Source organism: Anabas testudineus, chromosome 11, assembly GCF_900324465.2.
Source record: "Anabas testudineus chromosome 11, fAnaTes1.2, whole genome shotgun sequence".
NCBI classification, from domain to species: domain Eukaryota; kingdom Metazoa; phylum Chordata; class Actinopteri; order Anabantiformes; family Anabantidae; genus Anabas; species Anabas testudineus.
Window position 1 is genome coordinate 18,020,996 of NC_046620.1, and position 26,966 is coordinate 18,047,961.

Genomic DNA, 26,966 nt, shown 5'->3' on the forward strand with positions numbered 1-26,966 from the left:
CTCCTTAGGAGTGACCAGGTTAGACACGATAAGGAACAAGTACATTAGAGGGACGGCTCATGTTGCCTGTGTTAGCAACAAAGTCAGAGAGGCCAGACTGAGATGGTTCGGACATGTTCAGAGGAGGGATAGTGAATATATTGGTAGAATGATGTTGGAGATGGAGCTGCCTGGCAGGAGGGCAAGGGGATGGCCAAAGAGGAGATACATGGATGTCTTAACAGAGGACATGAAGTTGGCTAGTGTTAGGGTAGAAGATGCTCATGATTGAGTTGGGTGGAAAAGGATGATTCGCTGTGGCGACCCCTGATAGGAAAAGCCAAAAGAGAAGAAGAAGATTCAGCTCTGGTTTATCCACAATATATCCATAATACATTCACACGTGGATAATGTGTTTCTATAAGGGAAATACAAGATATGAGGAGTTGTAATTGGTCCTAATTTCTATGTAAACACATGATGATATTCTTACACATTGTTTGTTTTAAATTTTTCACAAAGCATTTCAAAAGCAACTGATGTTGTTTGGGTTGTATGTGTGTATGTGATCACTTGTGTTTAATTCAAAATATTTTAAAGTTGTCATAAATTTGTCATGGCAATATGATGATTCACATACTGTGGTCCATTCATTATCTATACCACGCCATGTAGAGGCTGGACCTTTCACTTATACTCGGTGGTGCCAACTGTATCTCCTTAACATGTGATTTTAGGGGGAACATGTGTTTATAGGTGTTGGGCACCACTGTGTAAGAGAAGTGAAGTATAGTAAGTATGATTTGTCTTATGAAGTTATTATTAGTAATTATTTCTGCTGTCAAGTTCATTGAAACATTGGAATTATTTCACAGCCTGCCACTTCCTCCAGCCCCCTGGTTCCTGGTTTGCCATCACAAACACAGCTGTGATAAATTGTCCTCAGCTGAGGTTACATGGGTCAGTGTTGGACCTACAGTAAAGACTACAAGTTTGAAAATGAAAGATGTCTGTTTGCTTAATTTATAAAGTTTAGACTTTGAATTTATCCATTTTAGATTTTAAATAAGTTTGAATCTAGCTGGGGACCTGTGCAGCATGCCATACCCGCCTCTGTTTCTGGTATACCTTCTTACAGGATGATCAAATAATTAAATTTAATTAAATTTAATTTAATTCAATTTTATTTGTATAGCACTTTTTACAATTGACATTGTCGCAAAGCAGCTTTACATAACCAAAGTAACCATGGAAGTTTACATAAACAGTGAATATGTATGAAATAGAGACAAAGATGCACAAATATTTATTATTATTAAACTATAGTGTTATCAGTACAGTGTCTGTAAAACATTGACATCTTTTATTTATATTTAACATATTCAGCCTTATTCAGTGTAATCTGGCTCATTTTGTCAAAACTGTACACAAAAGACTGTAAAACCAGCGTTCTACAATTTAATTCAAATCAACAAAATAATCTTAATTGGCAGGGAAGAGTCACCCTTTAAAGTGACTCTTAACACAATCACGACTGATGCAGCTCAGTGGTTTAAATAGTCACACAGTTACTTGAAGATGGAGCTCACCTAAGTGAAAAATGGCCACGATTCAGTGCTGTGAAGAAAGCTTGATTTGTTGGCACACTTTTTACTTTAACTGCTGACAAACCAAAACAACCTAGAATTAATTTATGCCACACAATATGGATTTCATTTTCTATAGTGTAGAATGGCTTTGACAAGTATTACCAAGTATTTCAATTAGACAAAAAAATGTTTATTATCTTTATCTTCATTGTGTTAATGACAACTGCAGTCATCATACCCAGGTGACTGGGTTGTCATACTAGAGCTCTTGATGTCATTCTGTAGGTAAGGCCATGTTGAGATGTGATGTCTGGAAATTATGGAACACAGGCCCAGTCACCTGGAAGACAAGGCCACTTCTCCCTGGACTGATAAAATGCACCTTAACTGAGATCATTATCCAACATCTTGTTATCTTAATGGGCTGGGGATAGGGTGTCTGACTGACGGCCCTGCCGTCTTAGGCCTTCTCATTTACAGATTAAAAAACGAAAGTGCTGTCCATTAATTATTTAGCTACAATCCAACCCCTTGTCCACCTAGTCTCTTTTTACTCCCTCCCTCCCTCTGCCTCTATCTATCTCTCTCTCCACTCCAGCCATCCACTGGCTGTTCAGCCACTGTGTTTTGTTTTGGCTGAGCATTTAGTACAGCTGAGCGGAGAGAGAAAGAGAGAGAGAGGGAGCAGCGGATTAGCTTTCGCTCTTAATCGTGTCAACATCTTATCACTGCCGTGGAAAGTGGAGAGGACGCTAGAGACCCTGGGGGGTTCCAGAAAAATGAGGAGACAGTGAGGAGAGTGGGTAGTTGATATTTATCCAGTTTATCTAGTCTAGGCTATTTCTTGCACCTGGAGTTCACTGGACAGGCACAACAGAGTTCAGAGACAGGTCTGGGCTGGCACAGTGGCTATAAGCAAAGAGATAAGTTAGAAAAAGAGGATAACGAGTGAAGCAGGTTTTTTAAAAGGAAAACCTATAAAACAAGAACATTTCATCATTTGAAAAGGTTTAACCCTTTAAACAGAGGGCAAAGGTAATTTAGAGCCTGTTTGTGCCCCCCTTTATAATAGTTAATATTTGTATGTGCTGACACTGAATGCTTGGTAAAAAAAAAAATTAAATCATTAAAACTTTTTATCTTCTATTCCATGTCCATACATTTTCTCCAGTGAGCCATCACAATGCTGATGATAAGGTGAACCTGCTATATCAACTGAAAAGAAAAGCAGAACAAGAGGAAAAGACAGGAGCCTAGACTGCACAAAGGCCCGCATTGTTACTGTGGCAAATGTGAAACCTCAACAGATAAGGCACAAACAGAGCAGCAGTCAACAGCTACAACATGGAAAACAAGACACAGTCTTCTCTCAACCCCCTACTCTTTTCTTTTGTTTCTCCTCCTCTCTACACTGCCCTCCAATCTGTGATTATCTGTCCATTTGAGCACCTGAAATGCAGAGATACAGGGGAGACTGAAAGGCAAACAAGAAATAAGTAGAAAAGTGCAAAGGATGAGGACAAGAAGAGGAAGAAAAAAGCCTGTGAGAGGCCCGGACAGAGGAGCTGTGTGATTCACACAACCTGCTCTGAATAGCAGCAGAGACAGAGAACTGGAGAGCGAGAGCCATTAAAAGACAATGGAGGAGAGAATGAGGAGGTTTCAGATCACCAAGTATTCCACAGATGCCCCACTGAGGGGCTATTCTTTAGTTTGCTGCTCGCCATTTAGCGCTCGTCTTTCGGTCCCCAGACCTGGCGGGGGCCTCCAGAGCGATCAAAAGCCATCTTTACGCTCTCTCACTCTTTGATTGGGAGGCCTCCATTCTGCTCACTTACACATTAACACATTCAATCCAAAATTTTGATCTGTTGCTAACCTGTCCCATTCATTTTAACAAAGCCCAAAAAAAAAAAAAGATTTGTTTTGACAACGTCAGTGCAAGGCAGTGAGGATATGAAAATAAGCCATAAAACAACTGGACTGAACAGTACGGTAAACAGCGTTTTATGAGACTCAAGATTACCATTACCAGTCCAGACTGTTTCACTAAACTACATCATGGCCACAGGTCTACTCTAATAGTACTCACTCTCTCACTGTGCTGCTTTTGAATTTCTCCATGAACTCCACAGCCCCATAGTTTGACTTAGCTTACACTTCATCCAACAAACATAATACTTTCACACATTTTCACTTATCCAAACGTGCTTTGCACCACTGAATCCCCTCATCTCGCCACACACATTTCTTGTTACCTTAAATTTGTATTAGGCCCCTATGTGAATGTGGACTCCCTGAGCCAAGTAACACAGTATATGTGTAAATAATTTATCTTGCAGTTTATGAATATTAGAACCCACAATACTTTTAGATAAAAAGCTACAAAGGCCCTCTGGTGACATTTGGAGAAAGAAAAATATTCCGTGGCTGTGACTCAGGATGCAGGCCATATTACTGTGGTTTTAGTTTGAAGTGGAATGTAAAACATATTCAGTTGTAGAGACCTCTGAGTTGCCTGCTTAGCTGACTGAGCGAGACGAACAACAGAACCTAACTTACTCCGCTCACATTCCCACTGATTTAGAGACCATTTTAATTCATTAGTATTGATATTAATAAATTTATTAGGAACATTTTAATTAAAGTGTTATTTTATAACTTGTCTTCAATACTTTTTATCTCATGTAGGCATACATTTTAAAATAAAATGTATGCCTATGTTAAACTGGAATTTTAGATGACATGTATTCAATTATTTTAATAAGAATATAGGAGTGAATTATTTTTTAATAGCTTCCACATCATGTGAGGTATTGCTTGACAATCTATGTGTAATATTGTGGCTGCATAGGTTGCATAGGGCATATCTCTTTACACTGTATATTATTTGGTCTTATTTGCACATTTACAAATGTTTTTTAATAGACAAATCTGTCAGTCGAATATCTTCAAACCAACAAAGTATCTTGCCACATTGTTTCCATGTCTTACACTGATATGATTCCCACCTGTTATTAATCTCATATCGTATGACTTACTAAGGACTTTTTTGTCATCATAAGGACTCATAGTAGAAAAAAGTGTTGTGATGAATCTATTCTACATTTTTTGCCAAATCCAGGAATCTAGGACACAAATCTGCTTATTATAGATACTCGTCTAGGTAATTTCCAGGAAAAAAAATACCACATACAACTAAAACACTAAAGGGCCATCATTTACAGTACAGGACACCTGTTTAAAAATCAGAGAGTCTTTTTAGCTGAGTGTTTTGTGGTGCCCTGAAAGCCCCTAGCCATTGTTGGTGCTCCTGCTGTAAATGCTTTAACAAGATGTTTAGATAAAGGATGAATCTCTAGGTGATATAGGTGTTTGAATAAACATTTAAATTGCAGTTAGACTAAGGACAGTAATTTGGTGGTTGCCTGGTTACAACTTATTTCTAATAGTAACTTTGTAAAAAAAAACAAAAAAAAGTAAAAAAAAATAAGAAAAAAGGTGTGCTCTGTATTTTGCAACCTGCAAAAAGAATCCTGTCCTGTCCCAGAGGAGTGCTAATTTGACACACAGTACAAAGTATGTATTCTTCAAACAGCAAGTCACTCTCCACAGATATATTTGAGAGGACACTTCTCATGCTGTTCGTTAACTCCACACATTCTCCACAACCTGAGCTCTGTCGAAACATTCAGTCACACTCTAGCTAATAAACACAACACACATGCAAAACCCAAGTGCTGCTTTTCAACTGGCCATTGTGACATGACACAAGGCTGTTTCACCAGCTGAGCAGCAGACTGCACTGCAGGGAGAGCACGGCTGTTGCAGCTTAACAATCATATCTATTTCCCGTCGCACCTCTGTGGCACGGACCCTCTCGTTCTGATTTCTTCTCTCTATTAGCGCTTGGGTTTTTTTAATTGTGTATAGTGTTGACAAATCACATTAAGGAGTGTGTGTTAGCACCAAGGGGAGCTGTGTAGATAATGGTGACAGGCAGATAAAGGCCACCGCAGATCCATGTCCTTTTTTCACTCTCTATCTCCCCATGCAGCTCAACTGGGCTGTTGTCATCTGCGTCGTGCAACAGCAGCAGACAGCGGGGAGTAAATAAAGATATGAAAAGCACAAGGGGGGAGGAGGCTAAAAGAATCTTAGGAGGATCTCCTAGATTAAGCACTGCTGGGTATATAGGCAGTGGTATAGTTGGGAATAGACAGTAACGCTAACAGACAAGTAGCAAATAGAAGAGATTATAGGTAAGAGTAAGGACGCGTACAGTAGGAAGCTGGAGAACCAACTCCAGCAGAACAACATGAAGCATGTGTGGTCTGGAATGAAGAAGATCACTGGCTTCAAGGAGAAGGGGAACCAGGTAGAAGGGAACCTGGACAAAGCCAACGAGTTGAACCATTTTTTCAACAGTTTTACAGCACTACCGTCCTCCCTCTCCCCCTCCTCCACCTCCAGACATTCTGCTGCACCCTCCTCCTCCTCCCCCTCCTCTGTCAGACTCACAGACAGAACATTGTCTCCACAGCTGCCCCCCCACACCCATCCTACAAGGAACATCAGTGACGGTCATAAAACCACACCCGTCACAGGAACTCTTGCAGAAGAAATGATCCCACCGTCACCGCCCTCCTCTTCCTCTACCATACCCACCTCCCCTACCCATCTGTCAGTGACCAGCAGCCAGGTGAAGAGGCAGCTGGAGAAGCTGTACCAGAATAAGGCAGCAGGACCTGATGGTGTCAGCCCCAGAGTCCTGAAGGCCTGTTTTCTGAGCAGCTCTCTGGGATTCTACAGCACCTCTTCAACCTGAGCCTGAGAATGGAGCAGGTGCCAAAGGTCTGGAAGACATCATGTCTGACGCCAGTTCCAAAAACCTCATCTCCTTCTGCTCTAAATGATTACAGAACAGTCGCCCTCACCTCACACATCATGAAGGTCCTGGAGAGACTGGTTCTGACTCATTTCAGACCTCAGGTTGAGACATTACTAGACCCACTGCAGTTTGCCTATCGTCCCCAGGTTGGAGTAGATGATGCTATTGTCTACCTGCTTCAGCGAGCTCTCTCACACCTGGACAAGGCTAACAGCACTGTGAGGATCACATTCTTTGATTTCTCTAGTGCCTTTAACACCATACAGCCTGTCCTGCTGAGAGAGAAGCTCCTGAAGATGCAGGTAGACTCCTCCACAGCCTCCTGGATCACTGACTACCTGACAGACAGACCACAGTTTGTACGACTGCAGGGATGTGAGTCTGAGCGGGTGGTCAGTAGCACAGGAGCACCTCAGGGGACTGTCCTCTCACCTTTCCTCTTCACCCTGTACACCTCAGACTTTCAGTACAACACTGAGTCCTGCCATCTGCAGAAATTCTCAGATGACTCTGCAGTGGTTGGGTGTATCAGCGGTGGGGAGGAGACCGAGTACAGAGGTCTGGTGGACAGCTTTGTGAAGTGGTGTGGGAACAATCATCTCACCTTGAATGTAAGCAAGACCAAGGAGATGGTTGTGGACTTCAGGAGGAAGAAAACTTTGACACTGTGTCCATTCTGGGTGAGAAGGTGGAGGTGGTGGAGAGGTACAAATACCTGGGAGTTCACCTGGACAACAGACTGGACTGGAAGTTCAACACAGAGGCTGTATACAGGAAGGGACAGAGTAGACTCTACTTCCTGAGGGAGCTCAGGTCCTTTAATGTGTGCAACAAGATGCTGCAGATCTTCTACCAGTCTGTTGTAGCCAGTGCAATATTCTTTGCTGTCGTCTCCTGGGGCAGCAGCATCAGAGCCAGCGACACTAAGAAACTGAACAAGCTGATCAGGAAAGCTGGCTCTGTGCTGGGGGCTCCTCTGGAACCTTTAGAGCAGGTGGTGGAGAGGAGGATGCTGCACAAACTGCTGAGCATCATGGAGAACAGCTCACATCCTCTCCACAGCACACTTGTCAAACAGCGGAGCAGTTTTAGTCAGAGACTTCTCCAGCTCCGCTGTGACAAGGAACGGTTCAGGAAGTCATTTGTGCCAACAGCCATCAGCCTGTACAATGACTCCCTGACAGAGAGTCAGTGTCCACGCTGATGGTTTAACAATGTGTAACTTAGTCACTTTACATTCAAGTCCTACTGTGTGTTTAGTTGTTATTACTGTCTATTCTCTGTGTTATTCTTGTACTGTGTCTCGTGTATTGTTGTGTAGACCATGTTACTCAATGTTCAAATGTTTTTGTGTGTAATGGCTGCTGCAACACCTAAATTTCCCCTTGGGGATCATCAAACATCAGTATCAGATTGCATCATCAGTCACTGTTTGAGCCAAAGTGGGCCCTAATGGAGGACAACTGAGGGGGACTCCACTGTTGAAAGCACCCTTTGAACAGATGAGACAGAACTGGAATTTTTTGGCAAATGAAATGTTCACAAATGAGCAGAATGAGCACATTGAGTAAAATGTGCTGCCTACTGTCACAGGTCATTGTTCTCCAACAGGATAATAACCCAAAACACCCAAGAATGACTAAGAACTCATGTGGCCTTCCATGAGTCCTGATCTTTGCTGCTTGTTGTCTTTCCAGTCACCTAAGGAGGAATCTAAGGAGGATCTCCTAGAACAAGCACTGTTGGGTATATAGGCAGTGGTATAGTTGGGAAGCAAATACTCACCTACAACATCATGACTTTTTTATGTGATTGACAACTAAACTACATTTTACTCCTAATTATACCTACATAGTTACTACTAGTTTTAAACAGATTGTGGGCACAGATCCCAAAATTTGTGTATCAAAGAAGCAGAAAAATGCGCACATAATCTTGTTACCAAATTTAAAAACTCCTGCATAATTCATTGTTTTACTAAGAAGGTATATTCATAGTCCTTTTTATCTCTCTCTGATAATAAGTGGGATGTCTCTCAAACCGGTGTGTAAGATACCCTCTGACAACAGGAGGGTTCCATGCTGTGAACAGCACTTCCAAAACAAAGTAGAACAACATCAACGTCACACAACAACTACACAATTATTCCTTCAAAACAATAGGAAATGCTCCTATAAAAAAGTTCAGTTTAAGGTTGTTGTTTTTTTGTCATAATTCTTCACAAACCTCATGGCCGACTGATTACCTATTTCTAAATTTATTCCTTTTAAAAACTGATTTCTAAATGTTTTATTTACAGACATGGACAACTGTGAAGAAAAAACAAATGGTCACTAAAATAACGTGAACTTAACAAAAGTAGTACTAAATAATGATTTACTAAAAATTAATTGAAGAACGACTACGGCTTTGGGGCCACGATCACTCCCAACTACATGTCTAAGTGTGGGGCAGCCTGTCCACAAAGAATTTTCCCACAGGAATTAATAACATATCAATAATAATAATAATAATTATTATTATTGTTGTTGTTGTTGTTGTTGTTGTTGTTGTTGTTATTGTTATTGTTGTTGTTGTTGATGATGATGATGATGATGATGATAAAATAATAAGAAAAGAAGAAAAAAAGAAACAAAAACAAACAAACTAATAAAACTGGCCTAGACAAAAATTATGGTACCCCTGGAAAAGATGTTAAATAAATTGACCATACATGTTAAACTAAAGTATGTCCTGTGATTAGCACCACCAAGTGTTTTCAAACTAGTCAGACTGCCTATTTAGAGGGTGACAAGTAGTCTGGTGCTGTTTAATATCATGGTGTGTACCACACAGAACAGAAGGAGAAGAGTTGTCTCAGGAGATTAGAAAAAACATTTGTTCAATATATAGGCTATCAGACCATTTCCAAGGAACTTGATGTTCCTAAGCAACATTAGGAACAGGAACAATGTGACTACAGTTGCACATAATATTCAGAAGCTTAAATTCCACATGACTATAGCCAACCTCCCTGGACGTGGTCATACAAGGAAAATTTATGACAAATTGAAGAGGCAGATAATACAAATAGTAAGTGGGCCTAATGGAGGACGACTGAGGGGGATTCCACTGTTGAAAGCAAATTAGATAACAGTGAGAAAACTCCTATTGAGAAGGCCCTTTGAACAGATGAGACAGAACTGGAATTTCTTTGGCAAATGACATGTTCACAAATGAGCAGAATGAGCACATTGAGTAAAATGTCCTGCCAACTGTCACACATCATTGCTCTCCAACAGGATAATAACCCAAAACACCCAAGAATGACTAAGAACTCATGTGGCCTTCAATGAGTCCTGATCTTTGCTGCTTGTTGTTGTTTTTTGTTGCCTGCTGTTCTTTTCCCTCTCTTCTTTCCAGTCATCCCAACCGATTGAGGCAGATGGCCGCCCACCATGGGCCTGGTTCTGCTGGTTCTGAAGGAAGCTTTTCCTCTCCACTGTTGCATAAAGCTTGCTCAAATGGGATTATTAAGTTTTCTCTATATATATTTTTTATACCATTATACTATGTAAGGTCTTAAACCTTACATTGTAAAGTGCCTTTAGATGACTTCTGTTGTGATTTGGCGCTACAAACATGCAGTCTGGAGAAGACAGTTTCAAGTTATTTCAGTGATCATTGTGAGTTTTTCTTTCTCTAATAAAAGGATACCAACAATTTAACACAAATACACACATTTACAAAAAGACCAACACTATGCCACTTTGGCCACAATAAAACCACTTTTTCTGTGTAATTTTGACAAATGTAAATTCAATTCAATTTTATTTGTATAACGCTTTTTACAATTGACATTGTCACAAAGCAGCTTTACACAACCAAAGAAACTGTGGAAGTTTACATGAACAGTGAATGAGTATGAATCATAATAATTAGATTGTCCCTGATGAATAAGCCAAGGGCAACGGTGGCAAGGAAAAACTCTCTGGGAAGGCAACAGGAAGAAACCTTGAGAGGAACAGGACTCAACAGAAAATCCATCCTCATATGGGTGATTAAATCTGGGTGCAAATGCAGATTTTTGTCAAATGCTGTATTATTATGGTTACTATGGTACTATGGTTGAGCTATTTATGAAATGTAAATATAAAAAAAGTTTATGTCCAGACATAAAAGTGATTATCGATCTTTTCATCATTTACCTCCCTTTTGGTTCACTGCTACATAACACTCAGCTCAGTTCTATGCACTCTAGACATTTACAAGTTGTTTTCTTTGTGGAAAAAAATGCATTTGTTGAAAGTACATAATAAATACACCAGGTCTCTTGTAGGTTCCGTAAAAAAATCTCTAAATTCTGCTTGGGTAAAAAGTTGTATTTGTGGGTAGCTATCTGTGAGTTTATTCCTCATTTCAATGTCTGCATGTGGGTTTGAGGACAAGCAGAGAATTCAGAGAGGGGTTGGGGACTCAGAAAGAGAAGTGTTTCTTTTCCACTGTGAGCATTCTGAATTGTGTTTTATTTAAAGAGGTTATGGTCCCCCGCTTGTCAAACCAGTTCCATCAAACTAATCCCACTGTGTCAACGCCTCAGGACCCAACAAGCAAAAGGAGGGGTGTGTGTATGTGTGTGTGTGTGTGTGTGTGTGTGTGTGTGTGTGTGTGTGTGTGTGTGTGTGTGTGTGTGAGTGTGAGTGTGAGTGGCTCATGGCTCCAGTTTTGTCTTCTTCCCTAAAGGCCTGTCAGCACTGACGACACACATAAACATCTTTCTTTTTGGACATTTCAGGGCTTATGCTAAACAATGTTAGGTTGTCATTTTCTAAAGTGCTGTGCTGGTATCTGCTGATCCAAATCCTTTATTTGTCCAGGTACTGAGATATTTATCCATGAGATCTCTGTCTCCACCTCAGTATAGTGGAAGTGAATAAAACTGTCCCTGTAGGGCTGTAGACTTGATAAAAGTACATACTGAATAAGCCCTTTTCACATGTAGAAAATGTAACATCGTTGGCAGTGTGTATCTATAAAAGCTGTCAGTTTAGGACAAGAGGAGCAGACAGGCCAATGCTGCACGCATTCTTATTAATCTCATCATTAGAATAATGGCTGTGTTTTTGAATGATTTGAAAAAAGGACCCTGTGCAAGTTCATCACATTTCCACTCTAACATTGATACAAATAGCTCTGTACTGCCCCACGGACGTCCCTGTCCACATTACTTGTGCAATATTTCTCACTTGCTTTAAGACTAAATGGTAAATGTTTTTTAATTTTTGGTTTGTACAGTTTTTCCACCTTATCGGTACTCAAAGCACTTTTACACCTACTTGAAAAGTATTATTCAGTATTCACACAGACAGTATTGATGACTTACAGTTCTTCTACAGTCTAGGCTGTTATAGCACTGCCCTGGCTGAATCATGAGTGGAAAAGATGAGCAATTCTGGCAAGAAACATCTACCTGCTTACATTGAAATTAATTTGCAGAGTTAACAGCAGTCAATAACAAAAATAATAAATATTTTATACAACCAAACTGCAACAAACAAATGTGCTTTTGTAGGGAGTGTAATTTTTTTTTTTACAATATTTCATATTTCAATGTATTCTTTAATGTTTTCTATCTGCAAAAATATCTGATCTTTTACAACAATTACTTTTGTGACTCTTGTGTTTATAAAGTTTATGGTTGGATTCTGACACTTACTTTATTAAGACAGCTCTGTCTTAATAAAGAAAAATCTAAAACTTCAAATTTTAGGCCCTCTCTCCACTCCAATCACCTCCACCTAAAAACAATTAATAATGTTTATATTCTGTATGTCTGACTATTTCACATTGCACATAGTAAATTAATAAATGTTTTATTAAACAGTCTCACTTTGAGAATCAAAATAAGTGCCAGCATGTTTACCTAGGAAGGTGTATGTCAAACAGTGATGTTACAATTTAAAGTTTCCTCCTCCGTGAGAACTTCCGTGAGAACTCAAGTGCAATCGTATAACAGTGAAACATTAACTACAGAAATTGAAATTGAAAGTCAAATATCAAGACAAGAATATTGCTTACACTCAGATTTGTCTTCATTCCTGCATTGCTTGACTGAAAATCTGAGAGGCCGTTACAGTAAACAGCATGGACATTACACTCAGATGTAGTTTTAGGCTGTTCTGATTCCCTGTGGCGTCTTTACAGGAGAGTTTTCATCTGGAGTTTTGAGAAGGACGCTGTTAAAAATGTCACCCAGGTAGGAAGTGCAGGGGTGACTGAATGTGAAGGCTGCCTTGACTTTGGGTCAACAGATGAATCTGCATATGCATGTGCCTCTGTTGGGCCATATGCCTGCACCATTTTTTAACAATTCAAATCAGGTCTGTCCACACAGTAAATCTGTCACTGGTGCTTAAAATTGCAGATACTTTCATGTTCTGTACAATAATATGATTTAAATTTACTTCTGTATGTTCTTCATGTCAAATAAAAATGTAAATAAAATGTCAACTGACAAATGTCAAAGGGAAGCAAATCTGTCTGTAATTACTCCCAGTCAGCGTAGGATCCTGTACTGAGCTAGTTTCTTCAGTTAAGAGTTAGATTTAAATTTTTATGATGTAAAACTAACTCACTTAGTTTTTTATAGATTTCTTTATAAAAAGGTGAAGGTGAAGGGAACAATCTAATTAATGGACAAAGATTACATTACAGTTTCTTGGAATTTGTCAGCGTTAGACTAAACTTCTGACAACTAAAATATGGAAATTCATTACTTAAAACAGTTCATTACAGATCTGGAAGGGGCCTGTACAGTGTGACTGTAATACTTCAATGCATATGCGTGTGCTTGTGACTGTGCATGTGCAAGAGTTTTCTCTGAAAAGCGCTTCACACTACGTAACACAGTACTCACTCCCTCTGCCTGTCTTTGAGTCTATTTATGGCTCTAATTGGCACATTCACAGGGCAGTAAAATGTTCTTCTTGTTGGCTAAAAGCCTACAGCTGTAGAGTACGCTTGGTTGCATCTATCCAATAGAAGGGTCCTGCCCCTTGAGCCACACAAAACAACGCCTTCTCCTGGGAGACAGAAACACAGCACAAGGAAAATAATGCATAATCCGCTGCTTAATCCTGGAGTCAGGATGTCACTAAAATCAAGGCCATGCTGCCATGAACTGTTTTTTCTGTTTAGAGTGAGTGGAGACAGATACAGTTGTGACCTCATTCAAAGCTTGTCTTCTCACAGCTCGGCTGCTCCTTACTGACAATTCTATGAGCCTTAAATTGCTTGAACCAGGCTGTTAACAAATTCAGTAAGATTCTTGAATTTAGTGAATGACATTTCCTCCTTGTCACAATGTCACTGATTGGTGGATTGCTTTCAGTGTTGACACATGGACTGTATAATAATTATGATGTACAAAAATGTCTCCTTTTGTATGTCACATGAGAAATTATTCTAAAATTGATCATTTCAACATGTCAAACTTTCGTCCTTCTTCTTTAGTTATGGAACACTGACCTGACAAGCTCTTACAAACTTGGTGTTACTAGTTATTTGTGGTCAGAACCATCATTTGGTTCTCCTTTGGTACACTAAATATTGATCGACAACCTGATTACTTAGACTAAGACACACTGAGATGTAGTGTGTTTTGACTGTAATCACCTTGTTAACTTGTGGATGTACAGTACTTTGAGCCGTAACACAGTCCTCCAAGCACTCAGTGTCATTCATATACTGTACTACAAACTAACGTCACATTAACACACACACTCTGGAGACTGAGCTGGACTGGAGGCTTTGTGTGATTGTTTTGGTTTGAAGGGTGGAACGGATCTAGCCCGTCAGTGCATCTTACCTATATTACCTGTATTGTTTATCGGTAGCAACTGGACTTGATGTTTCACCTTCTATCCAGAAAGCTTCATTGGTTAAGAACCAATGAAGCCTTCACTAAATTTTGTGTAGTAAGGTCAAGACCATAAAAGATTATAGAGAACCAACAACTAATCCCCTAGGAACAAGCGCTGGGCAACAGTAAAGAGGAACAACACCCTCTCAACTGAGGGTTAATGCCTTGTCTGAACTACAGTATGGATCGGGCTGCACATTTCTGTCTGTCAAGAGTGAGGATGATAAACTTATAAACAAACCCAACAAATATATTTATACTGTGGTTTGTAGTAGTCATGTTTTGAAAAGCAATTATACCCATTTAGCAAAAAGTTTGACTTAACTGACTGTACCCTACCTGTACATTACATGATTTCTAAATTTGTTTCCACACCTTTCAGTTATCAATGGGTCAGTTCAGTTTGAGTATCCACTGTCAAGTCTGAACTGTCTTCAAAGTCAAATCTGTGACTATGGTGGCACTGGGGTGTCTGAATCATCTTATCTTTTGAAATATGAATCTGTAGATTGTTTTATTGCTACCAAAGGGCCAAGTAAGAGAACTTAGGGAAAAGACACGGTACACATGATATACAATGATTAAATGTTTAGATTGGTTACTTGTGCTGGTGAAACATAGTTTAAAAAAATTGGTCACACTGGTCTCAAAATACAACTGCATGTACCGTAAATGGTTGCAGTCTGGAGCCCTGCATTAGAAAAACACAGTGTACCCACGGTGCTCAGACCCACAGCCATGTGATGATATTCATACACTGAGCTGTTGTGTACATACTGAACTGCTCATTTTTGTGAACAATAATAAAACTGACAATTATTACTTTGTTTAAAATATCAAATGCGGGCCAGAGCAGTGAGGTCAGATGTCCTGACAGCCTTTACGATGAGCCTTATACAGTACTGGGAGTCCACAGAGAACTTATTTTTACCCCAGAGCCTGGTGAGTGAGCTGATCACCACCTCCCAGCCAAACTCCAAAAGGATTAATGGTATACCACTGCTTCATTTACTGACAGAGGACATCACACCACAGTCTAGCTGCATAGGAGCAAACTGCCTTTTCTAGGAGACAGTTAAACAGTTTGTCTGAGGGGACACATGGTATTCTCGCTGAAATGTCCATTAATTCATTACTATTACCACTAATACACCAATACAATAGTGTTAATCTTTACTCACTCACCAGCCTACTGCATATATAGTGTTTATTAATATATGTGTCGAGGTACATGTGGGTGTGAGTAGTTGCCTAGCAACAGCTGCTGTAAGTAGAAGAAGACAAGACAGAATAAGTGCTGCCAAATCAGATGCTTTCTAAAAGTAGAACATTTGAAAATGGCAGACGGAGACAGAGGCACTGTCGTGAGCAGTTCACCCAATTTGTGAATATATATTTTCTCAATTTCCAATAGCTGTTTACAACACAAAACTTTAGTTTTAACTGTATTTGGACTGTCTTCTGCAGTTACAACCAATACAACTGAGGTATACAGAATTTAACTGGTGGATTTAATCGGCAGTGAAAAACCAGCATTAATAAAACCAACTGCAGTTACCTCTGGGTAAAAGAGAAGATATGTTTTTTGAAGACTAAATGAACTGACCTGAGACTTGTTCCACACTTTTTATTTGGATATAGGCCTGTTTTCATTATTAACACAAACTCAAATACATAAAAACCCAGTCTAAAATCAGACAGAACACTGCTCAACAAGAGCTGAGTGCACAAGTTTTGGCTTGTTGTGCAAGATGGCTATCCTACCTCATCTTAATTCGCTGTGGTTTTGTGCCTTCCAAACTTTTTATAAGACAAGAAACTATCTGTCAGTGGAGTCAAACCTGCAGGTGTAGCTTTTTCTGTCATAAATCATTGAAATTCCTGCAACTTCTCTTGTTGCATGTGATTTATAATAAAATACGTAATTATAATATAACATTTATGTCCCAGTATAACAACTTTATTTAGTTAGTTAGTTTCAAACACATGACAAAAATTTAAAATAAGGACATCTTAATTTCTTTTTCATAATTTGGACCAAGATACTAAGCAGGACATTTTACATTTGAAAAAAAAAAAAAAAGAAAAGGTCCAATTACTGGGATTTCCTGGACCTTTCAGCTCTGCTTCAGTGCAACCATTGTCAGGGTTGTCATGGTTGTCACTATGTAGCCGCATGGTCAGAGCTCGCTCAAAGCACTTCTTGACTTGTTCTTGACTCAGTGGCTAAGGTAAAATGATTATTATTGTTGATGTTGGTAATAGTAGTTGCTGAACTTGATCAACAATATGTCTTTTTGTTCGTGTAAACTTCCATAGTTTCTTTGCTTGTGTAAAGCTGCTTTGTGACAATGTCAATTGTAAAAAGCACTATACAAATAAATTGAATTGAATTGAATTGTATTTTTATTGCAACTCCTGAAATCAGTTTGGTGAACTAACATGAAGTGATACAGTAAAAACATGTTCACAAAACTGAATCCAAATTTAGCACTTTTCTTCAGCAGTTCAGAATTAAAATTTAAATATTACTTTAAAATATACCAGTATAAAACCACAACAGATAAAACCAAAGCTCTCAGTTTCTCCTCTCAATAGACTAAATAGAAGCAATTATGAGGTACAGGAGTCCTACCTTGCAGCCCTCACAAGCACTGACACCATAGTGGTATCCAGAGGACTTGTCCTGGCAGACGAAGCAGGGCTTGTAGACTCTGGGAGGGGGTGGTGGGGATGGAGGGCTGGGGACAAGCTCCTCAGAACTGGTGCTTTGTGTTTCAATGGCTGCAGAGAATTGGAAACATAGGAAGAGAGTGAAGAAGGTTGTTTTCAAATGAGTGAATGATACACTGACCATTAAGGAGGAGTCACATTTAAAATAATAAATACTAAGAACTGCTCTGCTGCAATATGAGCTTTTTCTCAAACTTTTACAGGCCTGGATACTGGATTTTACACATCAATCAATTAGTTTGCTAGTACTCCACAGAAGGAGTTTACATTAGTAAGTGTAGATATGCTCCTACATGCTCCTACTGTTCAATATACAGGCTTAAGACCAAATCCTTCACGACCAGTTTTTTTTTAATTAGAATACATTATGGTGCTAAACAAAAATAAATATGGTCATCGTCTGCATTAGCATGAGTTAGCCTACTCTAAAATCTAACAGAACCAAAAGAAAGGTTTGAGCTCTATGAAAACTATTAAAAGCAATAAGTAAAGAAAATTTATATTGCACTCACTGCCTTTGTTGGTGCATAATTACACTTTCTGCTCCACAGCACTACTAGTGATGAGAATCTAACTTTAAGTTACCAGTTTAACTGATGCATTTTATTATAGGCCAAACTGCGGTCTGTGGCAACATTTTGCACTTTTTACACCAGGTCAGATCTGGTGGGAAAGTTGTTTTACATTATATTTATCTAAGTACATACAATCAATATTATTAACAAACCCAAAATGTACAAAATCTGTCATAATGCTGCCATGGTTTTATGAGTGACAACTTATTCGGAGTAAAAAGTTGCTGATAATGATTCAATCAAATCCCTGCCAGCACCATGCAGAGAAAATATACCATACTTAAATGTATGTTGCCTACAAAACTACAACCTATCTGCATAGAGTCTCTCCAGCATCTGAGCTGATTCAATTACATTCTTCCGTACTTCATCAGGGTAAACTCAATTACTGATGGTAGGGGACAAGCTCTTATTGAACCTTTGTACTTTCATGGAATTCCCTGATGGTTGAATCTAATCTTCTGCTTCATTCAGCTATGTATGACTTTTTGCATATGTTGACTTTTAGCTTTGCATCTGGCAGCTTCAGTGTCTCAGATGAAGATTTATCAAATTACATACAGTACTGTACTTGAGGATAAATGTTACCTCTGTAAAAAGGGATGACCAGCAAAGTTAATTAGGAGATTATTTATAAATCAATTTATTCTCACACTTATTTGAACTTAGGGAGCAATTTTTGCTGCAGGATGGCTGTGTGACTTGTTGTGAAAGTTACAGCATAAACTGCTTTTGCAGAATCTTTAAGTCCACTTGCATAAAGCTGACATAATGGTGCAGTGTTAGAAAGTTTGCTGCTGTGAAGTTCAAGCGCTTTTCGTCTGAGAGTGAATCATTCTAGTTGGAAAAGTGAAGCCATGTTCTTCCTTCAACAACTGCAGTCTAACCTGGTTTCATTAATGAGGACAGACAGACATTTGCTTTCATTCAGGTCAGGTCAAATAGACCAAATGCTTTCTCTGCTTTACTGGCAGAGAGCTGTCAGGAGCAACTTGCACATAACTGAGATGTATGGCGAGACAATAGGCGGACTAAAAGTCAGTGGTCTGACTTCAAAGACAGCAGAGGAAGTGTGGAAAATGTATCTAAGCACAAATATAACAATGAAACTAAATCAACATTCAGAGTTTTTTAGATGTAAGTATTTGATAAATCAGCTTCTACTGGAGCATCTACAGCAAGCAGACGTTTCCCAGAATAAAAGATTATTGTGCACAAAGGAAATGGAAAACGAAGTCACAGCTGTGACGAAGCACAGTGCAACACGTGGATAGTGCTAAAACAATTCCTGGAGGACTAACTGTTTGGGAATATAAATATTTTTTTTGTTGTGAAGTTCAATTGGCGGTGGCATGCAAAAGCTGCACTTTGACACCTATAAATACAATGCAAGAACATTGAGTAAAATTTTTTCTTTATTTATTCCCTTGGGGAAATTGTGGTTGGACAGCTGCCAGACAGTGCTTATCGGCCCTGCTGCTGGGTTTCTGTGTCTTGTCTAAGGGCACACACTAGGAGGAACTAGGAATCGAACCACTAACCCCAGGGTTCGGTGGACAACTGCTCTACCACCTGAGTTACAGCACACACACATTACATGCTGTATACACTATCACTGAACTGGGACACAGATTAGTACAAGCATCTTCTTACTGGCTGTCTAGAAAAGAAATTCAAATTTTACATGTTGGTTGTAAATCCTTAGGCATAGGTGTACAACCTGATTAGAAAAAGTAAATCATTTTTTTGTAAATCCTTGAGTTGTTCTTTTTTTTTTTCACACATTTCACACAACCTTACTATTTTCCCTTTAGTGGAATTGAATTCTACACATGCAAGAGCCTCACCATGATGTAAAAAAATTGGATCATACTAAATTCCTAAAACCATGATCACTCAAAGAACAGTCCGTAGGTTTCATCACATAAAAGAAGTGGCTCATTTTCATCACGAGCACAATACTCACATTTCCTCCTGTCTATGCAGAGAAAACCAAAAATCATATCATAGAACCTTCCATATCCAACATGTCATAAGTGTAACAGTGTTCACGCTAGATGCTGATGAGGATGTATGACTACTGGAGCACAAAAACAATGTATTTCAGCCATCCCCAGATGGTGCGGCACACTTTAGCATACATCTAGAGGAAAAATACTTTTCCTACTAAAATGCCTTTGGAGCATTTGTGACGGCTGGGTAGTCCCACACTGACGAGAGGCAGCGCCAACAATTCAGCCCTGCAGCCTATTTGAAACTCATGCCTGTGTCTTGGAGGCAGTGTGACCACCTGCAGACAGATGGGACTCATAAACGTAGATGCATTATACCCCTCAGTGTGTGTGTGTATGTGTGTGGTGTAGAGGCCATACCAGGTGCAGGGAAACCTTTTTCCATTTTCTGCGTGATTAAACTTTGAGTCGACTTCCTGCATGTTAACAAACATAGAAAGCTCCATTAGATGAATAAAGACTGGTGACAGACAAGCACACATGGCAAGTATGGCTTAAGAGTAGGCAGACAAAAATGTGTGGCTGTGGCGGCTGCTGAACCCTTAGCCTCTGGCTGAACCTGCCAGTGGGGTCAAACAGGAAAGCACACACTCCCTGCTGGAAGCTGTGGGCCTGAATGAGGGGAAGGACTAGAGAAAACAGCTCTTTTGATTGGTCTTTCAACTGGGACGGAGGTTTCTGACATGAGCACAACAGTGATATACAGAGTCACTGATAGCAGCTTTTGTTAAATTATCAGTATGTAGGGCGAGGTCAGAAAAAACACATATCTGACGAAAGCAAATTTTCCTCTTGAATCTGATAAATCTCATCATGTCTTGATCTGATAACACTGCTGGTATTTTACTTTATAATATATAAGATCAAGAAGTCCTACTGCTACCATTGCTATATTCACCACAAGTCATGTATTTGTACCTCTATAAATGCAATTAATGTTAAAACTGACCAGAATGCTGGTCTCAAGCTTGGTACAAATTAATTTGTGTGAGGAAGGGGATCCAGTGGAAAATGGACATGCAGACCTTGACTTGCCGTGGACCATGAGCCAAGCAAAATAAAAAGAACAATATAAATTACAGTAAATAAATAATATTTAATTATTTTATTAGCAAAACAATCAGATTTATGCAAAAAGTTCCTTTACAGTCATTCTTCTTCATGACTGCAGGAATTGCCTCTCAGCAAGATCCAGACAGATGGTGATCCAATCTCGACTGACTGACTGACTACACTGATCAGTAACACTAAGTGGTGTTTTTTATGTGGTGGTGGACTGGGTACTCTAACAAATGTGATGTTAATGTTCAGGCTGATGTGTGTACATCCTGCTAAAGTTGGCATAGGCTACAGGTCTGGTTGCAGGTCTTGCATTAACTGCTGTGAGTGAATTTCATTTAGCGATAACTGTAGGTGAAGGGTTGGGTCTTGTACTTAGGTAGTTAAAATTTGATCGTACAAGACTCTGCTTTATTGTCACACAAACTGGCATAATGTATAGGCTACATGATAAAAAAAGTCTAACAGACAAAAAGCAACTTTAGTTTAGTTTCTGCAAGTGGACAGAGAAGCAGTACAAGTGTTATGTACACCACCTGTTAGTAGTAATAATTTACAATTAGGCAATTCAGTTGAAAAGAAGCTAAAATGCACTGTAGAGCTTTTTACTATACATACTAAACATTACACACATCACATTAATTATATAATGTTGTAGTAATAATAATAATATATATATATATATATATATATATATATATACAAATTAAAAACAAAGTTGCACTATATATAGTGCAACTTTGTTTTTAATTTGTTTTAATGACTGTTTTATCATCTATGGTTTTAAAGTGGTGATTATTAATTTGTGTGAACATATTCACATATTGTAATTCATTCTACAGCTTACAGTAAGCATCATCTGCACTACAGCAAGGCTGAAATGAAATGAATTCCTTTAAAAGTTAAATAAAGCACAAAAAAGAAATAATAATAAAATTTTTCTCAATTATAATTTCTAACACATATTTTCTGTCCATAATGAAGTCTCTGCATTATCCTGAGGATATTGCCTGTGGAAAGAATGATGCCGCTGGATTTTAATGTCACTACAAATAGCATTCCATCCACCTCCAATGCTTTTGACAAAGACAACCAAACCTATGCTTGCCTGTCTTTGAACTGAACCTTTGGAGCATTTTAGCTTGAATATATGTATTATTTCTCTACACTACAGCACATTTAAAAGAGCCTTAACACACATCGAATGTGAGTTTACTTCCAGGTAACGTAGGAATCATCTGCAGAACTGCGGCATCGTCTATCCGCACCGTGACCCTCTGTGTCCTTATATCCAATTCCCCTACTCTGAAATCCATTGACATGTAAAACTCTGGCCACATGGTCCATACAGGCCAACAGATGGCAAAAAACCTGAAGCAAAGTCTGTCGCAGCACACAGGCACTTCAACACAATGACGCTGCTTTCGAAATGAGGACAGAGCTGTGTTTGTGCTGCAAATAAGGGAAGGAAAGGTTGACTTCAAATCCAAGGCTTAGTTTAAATAAAAAACAATTAAACTTTAAAGCTATAAATCACAGTTGATTGGATCAAACCAGACAAATTATAACAGATCACTAGAAACAGGAAGAAAGAAAAAAAAACAAGTAAAATTAGGAGCGGGTGGAAGAGAGAGACGCAAAAGACAAGAAGCATTCTCTGACACTCCTCGGGGTATTTGGTTAGTGAGAAGGCTGTGTAGATTTGCGTGTGGAGTAGTGGGCATAGCCACAGGGTGATTAGAGGGATATTAAACAGCCCCTCTTGTCACTCCTCCTCTTCCTCCTTCTTCGCTCAGCTGATGTTCTAATCTGGAAATGAAATTTTCTCTGGTGCGCATAGCTCGCATACAGTAGACCCAGTCACAGAAAGGTTTATCCAAGCAGCACCACACTGGAAGTGGATGTCCACTGCATTATATGGAAGAGTTTACACACAGTGACAGTAATTTGTCTGGTGGGAGATGGAAGAGGATGACCTGGGGGTGGAGAGTGGTGTTTTTCATCAGATATTCGAATGAACCTCCCAAAACAAACTCTGAATTATTGTATGACTGTAGTGAGGAGATTCCCAGGCAGTCATATGACCAAACCCCTAACCAGTCCCTCTTTCTAATCACCTCTGTGACCTCACAACGACCCTGGGGTGAGGGCAGCATCACAGTCAAGCTACACATTGAAGGGGAAGGAAAGCCCTCCGACTGTACACGGTGAAAGGCAACAGGCACAGGCTACTTGAAAGCTTCCATAAAAACCCAAGGAGACGCTAAGACAAGCCATAAAAGCAGGCGACAGATGAGAAAGCTGAGGGAAGGAACACAGGGGCAGAGGGGGGAGGAATAAGGTTTGTTGAAAGGCGAGAGATTTCTTATTCTTATAGAGACATTTGTAACCTTTAAAGCACAGAGCCCATAGTAGAGCTTTGGGATAATTGTGGCAAACAAAAGAAAAATACAAAGCAATGCATGTTAAAGGAAAAACTACAAAATATCCTCAATACTGTGAGGGACAGAAAAGCATACAAATTGTTTTATGTTGAAGCTGTTAAAATTTTATGAAATCTAACTTCTTTCTTTTTTTTTTATTTAATAAAAAAACCATTGGTTTAAATCATTTTAAACCATTAGACACACACACATTTTAAACATCCTTTCACACTCTAGAGCAACATTAAGCCTGACATTTTACAGGACTGCTTTATTTGCTTTTGTAGGTTTTTCATTTTTAGACTGAAGTCGTTACTTTTGCTCATACTCCAGATAATAAAGAAATGTAGTATTCATATATAATAAATAATAAAAATAATTAAAAAAAAATTGATTTCAATTTCAGTTCATTCAGTTTTGCCACACACTTCTCTCTTTCTATTTTATGTGACTTTCTAAAAGTTGTTAGTTATTTTGGGTAACAAACAAATAATAATAAATATCAGAATAAGTTTATTTTAACATGTTATTTCAGAAGACTGAGAAAAGAGGGGTGAGTTAGTGTTAGTGTCAAATTTACAAAATTCTAATTGAGATTTACATAAATGAATAAAAAGTGCAAAGAGAATCACATGTTGCAGGTTTAAAGTTGATCAAAATCAAACATAAAACTGAATGCAATGCTTTTGGTCCCAATTAAGAATAATTACAAGTCACCTTGTGTCCATGATGTTAAAGATAACATACTAAAGCTAGGACCTTATAGTTACAAACTCTATTTAAATCAAATGTCAACAATAATACAAAAATCACCTCAAAATACACCAACAATTAAAGACTTCAACAAATTCCTTCATGTTTTTGTTTTTTGTTTTTTTCTGTTACAGGAGTAGGCCTGACTACTGTACAAGTGTCTTTCCATATCAGGCAGCAGCAGCTGATTCACAGTGCTGCAGCCATGAGCCCTCAACAAGACCAATAAAATGCAATAAAGCGGTAAGCTTCTCAGATCTTTGCACTGGCTTCCTGAGTGTCAAACATTTCAAAGTGTTGGTTTACATCTGGTCTGCTGCTACGTTCTCACGGGTCCACACCTCTCTCTAGGTCTGATTCACGTCTGCTTACTGGATCAAACCCTGGAAAGCATACTCCAAACTAAATCGAGACTTAAAAACTGGTTGTCTGCTTGTCACTGAGTATTATTATACAATAACACTTTAAGTGTATACGTAGGCAGCATGTAGATGCTTGCATATGACACATTATTATTTATATATTATACATTATTATTTATATATAACACATTATTATTTAGTTATAAGACAATAGAAGTGTTTTATGTATGTACTGTTAACATCCATAGGTGGAGGCTGCTGCATTAATGAATGTCGGTGTTGACATTAATTATTGACCTTCTTATATCTGTTTACAATATTATACTGTGGTATCAACTTTGAAATGCCTGTATACTGCTGTTACCCATTAAATTGAATCTTCTATTCAATCTATTTATTCAAATTTTTAAATTTTGTTTTACATTTTGTGTAAATTGGTTTATTGTTTTATTCCATTCCATTATTTTTATTATATATATTATAGTTTTTTTTCTAATGTCTTGTCTTAATAAAAAATTAAAAAATATATCCAAATAACTGTAACTGCTCTGTTTTTGAAACATAACTAAAGTTAAATTCAGGCCAAAGAATTTGACCAAAAACAGTGAAGCTAAATGTTTAAATGTTTTAAGGTTTCTGGAGGTTAATAATGATGATATAAGAAGTTCAAAATGAATCATTCTTAGAGAATTCAAACATTTAAGATAAACGTTTATCTTTATAGTCTGCTACGGTGTTTTGATAGTTATTAAAAGGCAACACTGCCGATACACAGGATCAGTGAAAACCTTGTGGGATCCTAATCACGTCCATTAAACATACCTGGCATCAGACAGCTCTCCTTTCACTTCACTGTTGTACACAGCTTTTTATGTCCCCCCATCCACCTTTTATTTTACACGCCCACTAAATTAGCCTGGTGTGCAAGCTGTGCTAATGGCCTTTCATGTCCATATCAGAAGCGCTTAAGCCTCAGAGACAAAAAGGCCCCAATTATCCCATAAAGCGCATCAGCTGTATGATACATATCGTGCCGGAACACCACACTCATGTCTTTTTATGTCACAACAGCAGCAGTGCTTCTAAATGACGCAGCTTTCTTCTCTCTGGCTGTTTTGATGAAAACGACCTAGTGCTTTTATTGTGAAATTTTTTCTAACAACAGTGTGGGAATGGTGGATAGCAATTTCTCAGCAGCAAAGCCCATTTTATCTGTGTAAAGGAGGTCCTTGATCACTCTTAATTAGCATCTAAACTGGAAGAGGAAGTGCATTAATGGCTGACTCGTCAATGCGGCTAATTAACACCCTGGAGGTTTCCAATATGCTGAATAAATAAATTAATAAAGCAACATTTCAATGACCCTGGGAGAAGTTTTTTCAAATCAAAGTCTAATTGTAATAGTGGCTTATTCAAACAGGAAAAGGGCAGGGGTGCCCTGTCCAACAGCAGCAAAGGCAAACATGCATCTGAACAGGCCGAGAGAGAAGAAGGAAGAGTCGATAGTCTCGTCTTCTATCCCACTTGGCTTCAGCATATGTATTACGCTTGTCAAAGTTCATGGCAAATCAAACCTACCTCAGTGTGCAGCTTCTGTGCCACGAAAGACAATGAAAGTTCTAGTTTGACACTGAAATATACTGTATGTGCTGTGTGACATTTAGTGAAGTCATAAAATTAAAACTTTTATACCATCAGCTTAAACAACTGAATGATTAACTGATTAATACACCAGCAAAAGAAAAAATCTGAATCACTTCACTGAATTTAGTTTTCAAGTGAAAATACTACATATTCTATTTTTCTGTCTCACAATAGTGAATAAAACTAATACTTAAAAAGTGCTGCCTCGCACTCTGGGAACTGTTTTTTAAAATAAGAAGCAAAACTATTTATTTTGGAAATATTGCCCATTAATTTGTATGTCTAAAGTGCTCTTCTTCAAACTGTGACCTGCAGCAGAGCAGAGTCTGCTGTCAGAGGGGTCAATTTAAAGGTCACCAGCTGAGACTTATGCACTTTCCCTTCCTCCTGATGTAACAGATCTGCTTTGGACACTGTGGGCCTTGTGAGCACACACTTCCTGAGGAATGAGACCTGGAGGCTGCTCATTTTCTGTTGAGGATAAATCACAGAGCAGCAGGGGACGGTGGAAAACAAACAGTGACAGCGCCTCATGAGTTCATGGTTAGTGGATTAAAATGATCCACACCTGATGGTGACCATATATATTTCACAATTCATTTGGAGGTGAATGGTGCTGAAGCTGGCACATCCACCCTGCATTTAGTTGTGCTCTATTATTAAACTACTACTATTAAACTAATTATTTCAACCTGATCTGATGCCTTCCATTGCATCATCTTCACTTTCAATTCAATAATTCTTCCTCCTGTTTCTTTCTTTTTTATTTTATTTTTTAAATTTACAACAGGATAAATCAGTTGTAATAAAGGCTGAAAGAACACGGCTGCTCTTAAAGCATCCACTCCCTCTCAAAAAAATAGCAGCAGTCCATCTATCAGCCAATTCAAAACACAGGAGGTCGACATGCTGCGATAGCAGCCCCGCTAATCTCCTTGAGAAGTCATTCATCTAAATGAGTGTCAGAGAGCGCAGGTCGCTGCTCGTCAGCCGCCCCTCCTGTCATGTGCGGCCCGGGGAGGAGGTGTGGAAAACGCCGCCTGTGT

At 38.8% G+C, this 26,966-nt stretch overlaps 1 protein-coding gene across 2 annotated transcripts in view; it reads right to left on the reverse strand.

The window, feature by feature from the left end:
* Positions 1–26,966, reverse strand: part of LOC113154956 (retinoic acid receptor beta) — a 161,177-nt gene that overhangs the window by 44,834 nt on the left and 89,377 nt on the right. For both annotated transcript variants that reach the window (XM_026349404.1, XM_026349403.1), the window contains one exon: positions 16,995–17,143. In XM_026349404.1, the coding sequence (XP_026205189.1) occupies positions 16,995–17,143 (149 nt within the window). The remainder of the gene's footprint in view (positions 1–16,994; positions 17,144–26,966) is intronic.